This window comes from Gossypium hirsutum, chromosome A02 (genome assembly GCF_007990345.1).
Source record: "Gossypium hirsutum isolate 1008001.06 chromosome A02, Gossypium_hirsutum_v2.1, whole genome shotgun sequence".
Taxonomy (NCBI): Eukaryota; Viridiplantae; Streptophyta; class Magnoliopsida; order Malvales; family Malvaceae; genus Gossypium; species Gossypium hirsutum.
Genome location: NC_053425.1, coordinates 10,055,887 through 10,070,753, shown reverse-complemented (window position 1 = coordinate 10,070,753; position 14,867 = coordinate 10,055,887). Strand labels below are relative to the sequence as shown.

Here is a 14,867-nt window from a genome sequence, read left to right as displayed (position 1 = left end):
AGGCACTGAACCTATGTTATCATCATCCAAATCTATGTCAGCAAATATTCAGGCAAAACTCCCTGTTGCCATATCTTTGCCAACAACCAAAGCAATTTCATCATAATGATCAATGCTTTTATTCAAAAATGGTTCATACTTCTTGTGTGCCTGTTGGATATTATATAAAATTAGAATAACAAGTAAAAAATAATTGAAATATACTTAACATATACATACATATATTACCATTACTGCTGCATCATATGTCGCTCTATCACATGTGATCATTTTCATGTTATCAACCCATCCAAAACCACTTTCACCCTGAATTGTGCATATAATTTGCCACTGTTTCTTTACAGTCCTCAAATGATTTTCCACATGTTTTGCATCGCATTGGACTTGAAATTTTTCAGAAATAGCTTCGACAACTCGATTAATAGAAGCTGCTTTGAAAGTATTAGAAGGCTTATTTCCTTTCTGGGCCTCCTCAGCTAAAATTTCAAGAAAAAGATGTTCCATCGGTTTTGTCCACCTGAATTGCTTGGAGGTTCCTTCTTGGTTGCCCTTACCCATTCTACATTAATAATTGTCATTGTCAATCATTTCAATATCCAACAAGCTTAAAACATAATAAATTCAATATCTAACAAGCTTGAAACATAATCAATATCTAACAAAATCAAGACATAATAATTTTAGAATCCAACAAACATAATAAACTAAAATTTCAGAATCCAACATTAACAAAAAAAAATTAATAAAACATACCTAATATAGAAACTACAACCCTAAGCCCTAAACCTACATAATATTTCTAGCCATATAATCAGTCCACATAGTTTGTGCAATTTCATCTCTCTTAGCAGACCATTCTCTTGCTTCTTCTCTTTCTTCTCACTCCGTAAGAGTTGATATTATCAAATCAGACTCAGGCTCCTCGTATAATTCTTGATTAAGTAAATCACTAGGATCAACTCCCATGATATGATTATGAATGATGCAACAAGCCAAAACTATATCTACTTGAGTTTGAAAATTCCAAAATGGTTCAGCATCTAATACACGAAACCGTTTCTTCAAAATCCCAAAAACACGTTCAATAGTGATTCGCAATGATGAATGACGAAGATTAAAGAGTTCCTTTTCATTTTCAGGCCCCTGAGCACTAAACTCTTTTAAATGATATCGAACACCACGATATGGGATAATATATCCATTACGGATGCCATATCCAGCATCAGCAAGATAATATTTACCTACAATTTGACAAAACATAATTATTACTAATAAATTATGAGCTTAGTAGAACTATTTGGTATTTAATGTTTTATAATTCTTACCTTCCGGAATTTTTAATCCTCTTGGGCGTGAAAGTGCATCACTTAAAATACGAGAATCATGTGCACTACCTTCCCAACCAGCTAGAACATAGGAAAATTTCAAATCAAATGTAATGGCAGCCAATACATTTTGTGTCGTCCCCCCTTTACGGCTACGAAATCTTCCTTGAATGTTAAGTGGAACGGATGCACGAACATGAGTTCCATCTAATGCTCCAATACAATCTTTAAAATAAGGATAAAACCTTGGATTGTTTCTGATTTCACTAGGAGTTGACTCATCAGGTAATCTAATAACTAGCTTATACAATTTCAAAACAGCTCTCAATACAACCCTAAAGTAACGGTGAATTGTCTCAGTTGATCTATAATATCTAGATCCTATCACTCGAAACCTTACATTATGACCAATTATATATAAAAATATAACTACTTGCTCCCTAATATTCACCGATTTAGTTGATTGTAACAAATTATTTCTACTAAGAATATCACACAAATTAAAAAATGCAACCGGTCTCATCCTTATCATATCAATACAATGCCGGTCACCACTATATAAAATACTATTAATATAATTTTCTCTTTCATAATCTCGATTTACACGAGGGTGAGAAGTAATTTCCTTCCTAGTTTTTAATTTTTTTATCCAGAGAGCCCCAAAAGCTAAAACTGAAGCCACGACTCCGACAATTGCATTTTGATGTTGATTACGATCCATCTACACAAAATAATATCACACAAATATTTGATCACTACAAAAAATACATAAACTTTTCATAAGGGCACATATATGACAAAAGTTATCTTGTCTAAAGTGCATACATATATATATATAATTTTCTCAAGCAATGACTCAAGCAATGCCTAAAGTTATCATGACTAAAAAGAATAGAGTTAACTAACCAAACCCAACATAAATAATAACAAAAAGGCATAATTCAAGAGATATTTATCATAATCTGTAGTACCAAATAGAACAAATTTTGCATCCTACACATATTTGTGATTATTATATTTTATTTTCCAATTAGTGAAAATTTTTAAATATTATAGAATAAATATATATTTTAAAAAAAACTTAAGAAAACTGATAAATAAACGATTTTATTCAATTTGGTTATATACAATATTCAATTGAACTTGATCTCTATTCTTAATAATAAGACTACATGCGTACATATGTATGTATGTTTTTTAAAGATCAATTTAAGCTACCAATAGTTGTTAGATTATGGCACAATTATAATGGCAGTGGAAAAAAACCCAATGGACAAACAATGGCACCTACTTGGAACCTTTACTATAATATATATATGGTTTCATTTTTTGTTTCTGCTATTAACAAAATGAGATTGACAATAATTTTCAATTGAGACCATTACAAGTTAATTTTGTGATGATAACAATAGTAGACCAAAAGACAATTGAACTACCGATTGCTTAAGGCAAAAAACTACACACTTTTACATGACTTTTTTTTTAATCATAAATCATATTTTAAAATGATAAATTTAGTAAGCATATTCAGACACTGCCAATAACCATGAACTTAAAAAATAAAATATATATTATTTGACTTATTGTTTTTTTTTGCTAGTACAACAACTATGAAAGCTGCATAAAAATAAAGTAATCAGCAGGTACAAAATGACCCATCCTAAAAACATAAACATAGACAGATCGCAACAAACAAAACCTTAAAATCCCAAATTACACCTATCTGTTGAACAAACCTCAAACCAGACAAAAATCTAATTCCCACAAGTCACTCTAGGTGATTGTTTCCATGCTATTCCAAGTTCAAATGCAATGGCCATCATAAATACCTCTTTGTTATTCAAAATTTGAAGCTTAAACAGTTACAAATGATTAAAAGTAGTAAGTAAAGTTCGTCCTCAATAATTATCAATTCAGACAAAATGACAAAAGAAAAAATAGAGATGAAAAAATAAAGAAAACCACTGCTACTTTTAACAGCATTTTAGTCATATAACTTGTAAAGGCATACTGCCTAAACACAAATAAACTCAGAAATAAACTGCATACTGCCTTGTGTTCCTTGTGTAATAATCTAAATTTTAAGCTATTTATCAACTGTTTTTTTTCTTGCAGATCAAAATGGAATTAGTCTATATATCACTAAAGGATATCCATCTTGTAAAGACTATTAGTTGAGGTCCCTCGTTAGATTTTGTACTATGTTGTTAGCTTTGGAACGGCCATAGAATCATTTGAACTTGATTTGTAAACTCCATAAAAATGAATTTACTGCCTTTCCTAAATTAATCATATAACGTTTTGAAAATTTGAAGATTTCCAAATTGGAATTTTAGAATTTCAAGCACCTGGAATAGGATATATGTAACCTGTATTTTTTATATCCTTTAAAATTCTATACTCCATGAAGTCTTAAGCATGTGGAGGGGTTGTACCCTCCACACCTTATTAGGATTTTTTAGTGGAAGCTTGCTGGGTATTTTTCTTTAAGAGTAAGCTCCTCTGAATTGAGCTCCCTTTCCCTCTGCTAGTTTGTCAAGATCGTTAATCAGCATCTCTAAGTTCATCACTATGGCATTAATGTTTCCACAAATGTCTTTGTTTCATGATTTAAGGAGTTTTTTTTTTGACAACTTCCAAGTGATAATCAACTAACCTCATTTAACTTAAACAAATGGAGATAAGCATATGTAATTTTAAACTGTTTAAAATCCAGAAATAGAAAATCCAGTCAATAACCTTCAATTCAATGTTTTAAACTGTCACATGAAAAAAAAGCAGATTGCAGAGATGGGGTAAGTGGGTATTAGCAGAAAAGGGAAAAACAAGAAGCCTAAGCGTGAGGTTTTTGGTGTATTTGTCTAAACCCTTAAATGCTCCTGTCCTCTGTATATTTGCTTAAATAATGTTTTTACACTTTCAATTAAAGATGAAGAATGGAAGAAGAAGAGGAGAAAAGTTACCTGGATGAGAAGATGAAGAACGACGCAAGGATGATACCGGTTGTATGCGAAAGAGAAAGCACCTAAGACCGAAAAGCTACCATTAGAAGAGATTATGCGAAAGGAAAATTGAAAGAAGAAGAACAGAAGAAGTAAAAGTAGAAAATACCTGGATGGATGAAGAAGAAGGAAGATGAACGGCGCAAGGGAAAGTGAGAGTTTGGAAAATGTCTTACGGAAAAAAAATCCGTAAGACATTTTACATAAAAAGCATCCCATTTTACCGTGTTTCTGAAAACGTTTTACTTATGTAAAATATTTTCATGTAACCAAACAGCGTAAAATTAGGAAAACATTTTCTGGAAAATGTTTTCACGGTTACCAAACACAGCCTTTGTTGAGAGATATAATTACAAACCCTAAACATGGACCGTAAAACGAACATGAAAAGTACCAAAAAATATTCTTAATTATAGAAATGATAATTTTATTAATATTAACAACTACACAAAATTCTATTTAATTCTTATATTACATTTACTTAATAAATAAAAAAATTCATTACCATACAAATTACAACAATTTTCCTTCTCATAGTAACGATTATTATTACCCTACGTATTATAACTATTTCAGTATTGACAACTTTATGAATACAAAATGTATAATGTTTTGAATCAACTATTTTAGAGTAGATATTAAAGTTGATTTTTTAAAATTCTAAATTTTCAATCATTTATATAAATATAGTTTAAGTTTATTTTAACATGTAGCGACGTAAAAAAATTTAGCTTAGCTCAGTCGCTAATTGTGGCGATTTATTGAAAACTTAAAAACTAAAATTTGAATTTTTGAAACATAAACTGAAAAACGGAAATAAAGAGGGGAGTCGCCACCGATCCTTTTTATAGGTGTGATCGGACACCTAATAAATTTATTTTTAAAAACAAAAGAAGGCCGAGTTTAGGTCTACGTTAAAATCAAAGATAAAGTAGGGCTCGGGAGTCAGTTACGCGCGAGGAAGGTATTAGCACCCTCGCGACGCCCAAAATTGGTATATTTTAAACATGTGTTGTCTTAATTTTCAAAAATGCTAGTTCAATTTAAATTCCAATCGTGATCCGATTTAAAAGACGAGAACTTTCAATTTTTGATTTTTGAGAAGGATATACCGTTTTAACACGAGCCGACAAATTCCATCCAACATAGCGATGAAATTTACGACTTAATGTTAAATCCATATATTGCCTCGATTAGTAATTAAAACATAAAAAATATTCATGAAATAAGAATTTAAAATAAATCAAAGATGCAAACAATGACATTATCAATGAAAAATGTTAACATAATACTAGAGCAGTAGCAAAACAATAATAATAATATTTAAAAGAGAAATAAAAACCAAACATGAACAAGTATAAAGTACATTTAGTAATAATAATATAAGATAATATATACATAAGATAATATGCAAAAATATAATATATGACATATATACATGATGTATGAAAATATAATGTCTAATAGACGTATATGTGCAATATTACTAAATATATATACGTACTAGATACAAGTGCACATAGTATAATTGAACATATACAATGATATTAGGAATATTATGGACAAGGAAAATACATTTATACTAATAATGGTAAAAAATGTATGTACACCAAAGAATAATATAATAAGTAGCAATAGGGAAAATAATAAATACCAAAATCAATAATTCGACATACACAAATAATGCAAATAAGAAAGGTATATATCTACGTATGATAAAATAAATGTATTAAAATTAATAATAAATTCAATATGGGTAAAAATAAATATATACATGATATATACGTAATGTGGTACTAAGAAATATATATATATACAGTATAGTATTTAAAAATATATACATAAGATGGTATAAAATATGTACATGGAAATGTATAAGAACTATATATAACTAGTAATATTAAAAATATATATAACATATATAGAACATATAAAATACGTACATACCTTAGAAATGATAATAATAATAAGAAAACTATTTTGTACACTACACACATACTTATACATATATATATAAATAATAGTATTAGAAATCATATAGTATACAGATATATAACTGATAATATTAAAATATATACATGATATTACATATAAACTATCCATATAATATATATTTAGAAAAAAATTGACTATTAATACGTACTAAAAATATATACGGGGGTAAGAGGCATACACTAATAAATATAATAATAATAACCATGTAATACAATACAAAAAAGTAAATATAATAAAATGATATTAAAATAAAGTCATTAAAACAGTAATATATGTATATATACATCTAATAAGAATATATAGTAATGTTAATGATAATAATAATAATAATAATAATAATAATATTGAAATACAAAAGCTATTATAATAAAAAATATTAAATAAAGTAATAAAAACATTATTACATATATATATACATACATGAAGATATACACTAATGTACAATAATAATAATAATATTGAAATACAAAAAATGTAATATTTAATAAAGAAACAAAAACAAATAAAAAAGGACTAAAATTGAACTAATAACAAAGTTTTGGGGCAAATGTGAAAGGAAATAAAAAGAAAAGGGCTTATTTGAGCGCGCACAAAACATAGGGGACCGAAACAGCAATTATTCCTTTCCATTAAAACGCAGCACATTAGCGGGACTAAATCGAAAAGCGCGAGAAATTATGGGGCCAAATTGAAAACAAGAAAAATGACTTAATTGCAAAACCCTGAAAAAGCGGAAGGACCGCGTACATAAATAACCCATTCAAACAAAACACGCGGATCCTCTTGGCGGGTCGGGTCGGATGGGTCGGGCATGGCCAAAACGACGTCGTTTTGGAACTTAAGTGTAACCCCCAAAACGACGTCGTTTTGGAGGGCTATAAAAGGCCTAAAATAACCAAAAAAAATCATTTGGGGAGAGGGAAAGAAAAAAAAAGAGAGAGGGAAGAGAGAAGGGAGAGAGAAGGGAGGGGGGAAGGGGAATCCGGCCAGGGGGTCGGTCACCGGACGGCCATCGGAGGCTCGCCGGCGCCGGCCACGGCGTGGTAAAAATTTATATTTTTTATTTTTTTTTATTTTTTGTATTTTCTTTTATGTTTTAATATATGTATAGGTTAAAAAAAACTTAAAACCGAATTTAAAATAGAAAGAAAAAAAGAAATCACCTTAGGGTTTTTTAAGCTTTTAATCCTTTGATCTTGGTGTTTTTGTATGCCTGAATGCTAAATCTGTATTTAAACGCTGATTGAATCACTATATTGAATCTGAAATTGAATGTTTCACTTTCTTGTTTTTGTGTTTATTTCTTACTGCCAAAATAAAAGGGAAAAAAAAGAAACCCCCTCTATTACATTCGGATCTGGCCTTTATAGCCATTTCTATACAACATTTTTTTTAAATTTCTTGCCATTGCTCCTTGTCGTCTGCTCTGTTTTGGTTTTCGTTTCATTTTGCAGGGCATGGAGGAGTTGGTGGGAGTGTGTGATGCCTGGGAAGTGTCTGGTCTCAGGCAGAGGAGGAAGTGGTTTGGCAGCTCACGTGGGGGTTGAGTGGTCGCGCACATGGGGAGGGGTTTGCTGCTGAAAAATGTTTTAGTTTTTTTTGGGGGGCTAGTATTTTGAATTGGGCTAGGTTGTTGGGTTAATTTGTAATGGTTTATTTATTTATTGGGTTTTGGGCTGTTGGGGTTATTGGGCTGAAGGGTTGAGGTTTAAGAGTGGGCAAAATTGGGCTATAACAGCTGCCCCTCTTTGCTTATTGTTGTGTAACGAGAATAGAGCAAAGACAAAAGAAAGGCAAATTTTGCCCAGTCTTGCCGAGTCTTGATTTCTTTGGTGCTCTTCTTGTTCAGGTAGTCTCTTTCCACTCCACCGCATCTTGTTGCTTTGGTTTAATCCACTGTAACTTTAGGGAAACAAAATCTGGTGCCTTCAATCAGCTCTAGTCTTTATTCTTTACTCGGTGTGTGATCCTGAGCTCAACTCATTTCTCGCAATATGAATTGACTTTTAAAAACAGAAATCAAAAACATAAATTGAAAATAGCTCAGCACGTGAGCCAATGCTCAACTCACTTCTCGCAATATGAGTTGATTTTTAAAACAAAATTTGTAAAACAGATTTTGAAAATACCTCGGTATGTGACCCAAGGCTCAACTCATTTCTCGTAATATGAGTTGATTCTTGAAAAGCATGAATTGAAAAAACATTAATTGAAAATACCTCAGCGTGCTCCGAGGCTCAACTTACCTCTCGCAATATGAGTTGATTTTTTTGAAAAACATAAATTGAAAACACCTCAGCGTGTGACCCGAGGCTCAACTCACCTCTCGCAATCTGAGTTGATTTTTGAAACATAAATTGAAAATACCTCGCTATGTGACCCGAGGCTCAATTCACCTTTAGTGCTATGAATTGATTTTTGGAAACATAAATTGAAAAACAGAAATCGAGAATACCTCAGCGTGCCCTGAGGCTCAACTCACCTCTCGCAATTTGAGCTGATTTTTGAAAAACATAAATTGGAGAAAACAGAGATTGAAATTACCTCAGCATGTCCTGAGGCTCAACTCACCTCTCGCAGTATGAGTTGATTTTTTTGAAAAACAGAAATTAAAAAAAAATTGAAAAGACCTCAGCATGTGAGCCGAGGCTCAACTCACCTCTCGTGATATGAGTTGATTTTTGACAAACAGAAATTGAAATTACCTCAGCGTGTCCTGAGGCTCAACTCACCTCTCGCAATATGAGTTGATTTTCGAAAACGGAGGTTAAAATTACCTCAGTGTGTCCTGAGGCTCAACTCACCTCTCGCAATTATGAGTTGATTTAAAAAAAAAACATAAAAACAGAAATTGAAAGTGACTCAGCACGTGAGCCAAGGCTCAACTCACCTCTCGCCATATGAGTTGATTTTTTGAAAGGCAGAAATTGGAAAGCAAGAAATCAAAAATACCTCAGCGTGCCCTGAGGCTCAACTCACCTCTCGCAATATGAGTTGATTTTTTTGACCAGCATAAATTGAAATTACCTCAGCGTGTCCTGAGGCTCAACTCACCTCTCGCAATATGAGTTGATTTTTTTGAAAAGCAGAAATTAAAAATACCTCAGCGTGCCCTGAGGCTCAACTCACTTCTCGCAATATGAGCTGATTTTTGGAAAACATAAATTGTAGAAAACAGAAATTGAAATTACCTCAGCATGTCCTGAGGCTCAACTCACCTCTCGCAATATGAGTTGATTTTTGAAGAACAGAAATAAAACATCAGAATACCAAAACATGTCATCTGGTGGAACTCATGTGTCTTTTCAGCTATCATCACATCCTCTTGCTCTATTGGAGTACCTGTATATGCATGATGTTATCATGATATGCACATGTTTGTCTTAAATGCATTTATGCCTACATGATTATGAGTTTTAGGCATGTTTGTCATATATCCCTTTTCGTCACGATTTTTGATGATCTGTGTTCATTGCTTTGACTCTTGACTTTCTCTTCAGTACCCGTACCCTGGTTGAGCTTTGTCCTTGCGTTGAAGCTCTTGTACTTATCAAATTCTTACCTGGGTAATGCTTAACATTTCTTTTGTTTAGAGTATGCCATTTTACTATTTATCATGTAATTGAACCACATAATGAGATGTATGAAAATGGTCAGGTAGGGACAAAAAGATTCCTTACATTTATTCATTTCAAATGTAGCAAATGAAAAAAGTTAACCAATGATAGTAAAAGAGTGTCATAAAGAGGAAAAGGATTGCATTCAACAAATACAAGTGCTCTAGATATTCAACACATGAACTTTTCCACGTTTCTTATCATGAATCTTTCGATCATGGCTTCTTGTGTAGAAGACTTCGAGCTACTAAAAATGCTTCAAATGCTGTAGTCTTGCTATTTGACCCACCCCTCAAAATGCCTTACTTTTTAAGCCAGTGTTTGCTTCATTAGAACGCCCTTTCGGGTTTTCATCCTAATCTTTGTGTTAATCAAAACGCCCTTTTCGGGTTTTCACCTTAATCACTCCCCTTTTATTTTTCCTCTTTTTTTTTAGGCATAATATTTCTTCACAACATCTGAGTTCACTGGATTTGGTAACTCCTTCCCATCCATCTCGGTGAGAATCAAAGCTCCACCAGAGAATGCCTTCTTTACGACATATGGTCCTTCCCAATTCGGTGCTCATTTTCCTCGCAGGTCTCTTTGTATTGGGAGAATCTTTCTTAGCACGAGTTCTCCTTCGTGAAATTCTCTTGGCCGTACCTTCTTATCATGAGCCGCGATCATTCTCTTCTGGTACATATGTCCATGGCAAATTGCCTTTAGACGTTTTTCTTTGATGAGGTTTAACTGGTCATATCGAGCTCGAACCCATTCTGCTTCCTCTAATTTCGACTCCATTAAGGCTCATAGAGAGGGGATCTCAACTTCGATAGGTAGCACAGCTTCCATTCCATAGACCAGAGAGAAAGGAGTTACCCCCGTAGACGTCTGTACAGACGTGCGATATGCATACAAAGCAAATGTTCGCTTCTCGTGCCAGTCTTTATATGTCTCGGTCATTTTCCCAATAATCTTCTTAATATTCTTGTTGGCTGCTTCAACAGCTCCGTTCATCTTTGCGCAATAGGGTGAGGAGTTATGATGCTTTATTTGGAATTGTTCACACACTTCTTTCATCATGTTGTTGTTCAGATTCAAGGTGTTATCTGAAATGATTCTTTCAGGCAAACCATATCGACAAATGATTTCCTTTTTTAAAAACCTGCAAACTGTAGTCTTCATCACATTGGCAAACGATGCGGCTTCTATCCATTTTGTGAAGTAATCAATGACCACAAAAATGAACCGGTGCCCATTAGAAGCTTTTGGAGAGATTGGCCCTATAACATCCATGTCCCACATAGAAAAAGGCCACGGAGAAGTCATGTCGTGAAGAGGCAAAGGGGCTACATGAATTTTATCACCGTAAATTTGACATTTGTGGCATTTTCATGCGAAATTAATGCAGTCGCTTTCCATCGTTAGCCAGTAATATCCGAGTCTCATAATCTTCCTGGCCATAGTGAAACCATTCGCATGTGTCCCGCAAATTCCCTTGTCGACATCTTTAAGTATTTTTCTGGCTTCAACAGCATCTACGCATCTTAAGAGCACCTGATCTTTTCCTCTTTTGTATAGGATGTCTCCATCAAGAACGAATCCCGTTGCCATTCTTCTGATTGTTCTTTTGTCGTTCTCGTTTGCTTGTTCTGGATACTTTTGATTCTTGATATATTCTAAGACATCATGGAACCATGGCCATCCATCTGGCTCTTTTTCAATGCTAAAACAATGTGCAGGGACTTCATATATGCTCATCTGAAGAGGCATTATTTCTGTTTCTCTGTTTGCTTTGAACATTGAAGCCAAGGTGGCCAGGGCATCAGCCAATTGGTTTTCTTCTCGTGAGAGGTAATTAAAAGTTATTTATTCGAATTCTTTAATCAACTCTGCCACTAGATCTTTGTATTTAACCAGTTTTGAGTCTCTCACTTCCCAATCTCCACGGATATGGTGAATCACCAAGGCTAAGTCTCCGTATATCTCTAAAGTTTTGAAGTTTCGTTCAATAGCTGTACGAAGTCCCATGATACATGCATCATATTCCACTATGTTATTGGTACAGAAGAAATTTAGCCTGGCAGTGGGTGGGTAATGGTTCCCTTCTGGCGATACTAAAACTACTCCAATCCCGTGCCCCAATGCGTTTGATGCACCATCAAAGCTCATTTTCCATGACTTCTCTTTTGGTGACTCGTATTCTTTTTCTGTAATGCACATCAAATCTTCATCCGGGAATTCAAATCTCAATGGTTCATATTCATCCATTGTTCGGGTCGCCAAAAAGTCAGCTATTGCGCTTCCTTTTATTGACTTTTGACTCACATAGATGATGTCGTATTCCGATAGTAAGATCTTCCACCGTGTCATTCTTCCTGAGAGTGCAGGTGATTCCATCATGTACTTTATTGGATCTAGCTTTGAAATTAACCATGTCGTATGATACAACATGTATTGCCTGAGTCTCCGAGCTACCCAAAGCAAAGCGCAACAGTATTTTTCAATGGATGAATACCTTGCCTCATATTCAGTGAACTTTTTACTGAGGTAGTAGATCGTCTTTTCTTTCTTTCCTGACTCGTCGTTTTACCCCAGTACGCAACCCATTGAATTTTCAAACACAGCCAAATACAATATTAATGGTCTTCCCGGAGTTGGCGGTACTAGCACTGGAGGACTAGACAAATATTGTTTTATCTTATCAAAAGTCACCTGGCATTCCTCATCCCATTCTCTCGGGTTATGTTTTCGAAGAAGCCGAAAGATTGGGTCGCATTGGTTGGTAAGTTGAGCGATGAATTGGGCGATGTAGTTTAACCTCCCTAAAAACCCTCTGACTTCCTTTTGCGTGCGCGGAGGTGGTAACTCTTGAATGGCTTTTATTTTATCTGAATCAACCTCGATACCTCTTTCGCTAACAATGAAGCCCAGCAATTTTCCCGAGGTAGCCCCAAACGTACATTTGGCCGGATTGAGCTTTAGCTGGAACTTTCTCAGTCTATCGAACAACTTCTTCAGGTTCACTACATGCTCTTCTTCCCCTCGGGATTTAGCAATCATATCATCGACGTAGACCTCTATTTCTTTATGCATCATGTCATGGAATAACGTCACCATAGCCCTCTGATATGTTGCTCCAGCATCTTTAACCCAAATGGCATCACCTTGTAGCAGAATGTTCCCCACATTGTTACGAAGGTAGTTTTCTCCATATCCTCAGGGGTCATCTTGATCTGATTATACCTCGAGAATCCGTCCATGAAAGAAAACAATGAATGTTTTGCTTTGTTATCCACCAACGTATCAATGTGTGGTAAGGGAAAATTATCTTTAGGACTTGCTCGATTCAGGTCACGATAATCCACGCACATTCGTACTTTACCGTCTTTCTTTGGTACCGGGACTATGTTAGCCACCCATTCTGGATATCTGGAGGCTTTTAGGAAGCCAGCATCAATTTGCTTCTTGACTTCCTCTTTTATCTTCAACAACATCTCAGGTCTCATCCGTCTTAGCTTTTGTTTAATGGGCTTACATTCTGGCTTTAATGGGAGCTTATGGACCGCTACATCTTCATCCAATCCTGGCATGTCTTGATATGACCAGGCGAATACATTTTTGTACTCGTGGAGCAAAGCAATCAAATTATGCTTGGTGTCCTCTGAAATAAAAGTCCCAATTTTCACTTCTTGCTTCTTTTCTTCAGTTCCCAAATTTATTGTTTCAACAAATTCTTGATGAGGCAAAATCTGTTTATCCTCTTGTTCCACCATTCTTAGCAAGTCAGGAGACGAGACATAGTATTCAGCATTTTTTTCGACCTCAAATTCTCCTAAACAAACAGCCTTCTCAAAATCGATTTCAGGACTTGTAACGGGTTTGTTCATGCTGTTGATATCCGAGCACCTGAAAGTTGAATGGAAAAGGAAACTATAGAGGGGCATCCAATTATTGGAACCAACAAACGAAATGTTATGGCATGGTATGAGGCAAATGTACAGATAGGCTATGAAATGAGGAGATGATTATGAAATTAGTGATAATGCGAAAGATCGTGATAAAATGCATCTTCATTGATATTCATTTAATATGATAAAGAGCGGATGCAAGCTCTTACAAAAGAATTCTGTTATATCTAAGGACATAACAGAATGTTAACGTTTGAGCATTACTCTGAAGACTTATAAACTACAAGAAGATCCTCGGCAGTCCAATTGTTCAACATGAAACCCGGGGGACAAGGGCGTATCTTTGAGACGTCTTTACTCGCCTCACTTCCTTTGTCAATGACATTTATACTGACATTCTGAAGACCCCTTTCAATTAATAACAACGTGCTTTGTATATTATCCTGTCCGGGGTATATCATTCCCGCAGATGTAAAAGTTTTTGACAAAGGAGGGTATGTTATAGGCTCCCATTCTACTTCTCGGCCCAAAGTTCTTGCAATCCTTCTCTCCTGATCTTTTTTCCACAGTTTTCTTCTTTGACGCATGTCTGGCTGGAACCTCAAACCGTATCGGGCCTTGTGGTGCACTGGCTTTAGAGCCCTGACTATTCCTTGCAAATATCTCCCTAAACCTTTTCTCACTCAAGCTCCCCTTCCTACAGTCAGTTTGACACCCATCCTGGTATTTCTCGACAATTTTGGCTCGGGAATTTTGTTACCCTCAGCGATGAATGTGGCATTGACAAATTCAAGGGATCGGAAGAAATATTCTACTGCGTCTTTGCTTACTTCAAGATATGGCGCATTAGCAGAGATAGACGCGACAATGTCTTCTTCTCCCTCGACAGTGACCAAACAACCATCCATGATAAATTTTACTTTTCGATGGAGGGATGATGGGATTGCTCCAGCAGAATGGGTCCAAGATCTTCCCAAGAGACAATTGTATGATGATGTAATGTCCATGACTTGAAACTCAACATCGTATATGTAG

The 14,867-nt window shown here is 34.7% G+C and overlaps 1 protein-coding gene across 1 annotated transcript; it reads right to left on the bottom strand.

Moving 5' to 3' along the window:
• Positions 1 to 627: 627 nt before the first annotated feature.
• On the bottom strand, positions 628 to 4,569 carry LOC107951574 (putative nuclease HARBI1). The gene is made up of 4 exons (XM_041090666.1): positions 4,437 to 4,569; positions 4,289 to 4,350; positions 1,326 to 2,046; positions 628 to 1,241 (listed from the first exon to the last, which is right to left on the bottom strand). Exons 3-4 carry the CDS (start codon positions 2,044 to 2,046, stop codon positions 880 to 882), a joined length of 1,083 nt encoding a protein of 360 aa, XP_040946600.1. The 5' UTR covers positions 4,289 to 4,350; positions 4,437 to 4,569; the 3' UTR covers positions 628 to 879.
• Between the last annotated feature and the right edge of the window lie 10,298 nt (positions 4,570 to 14,867).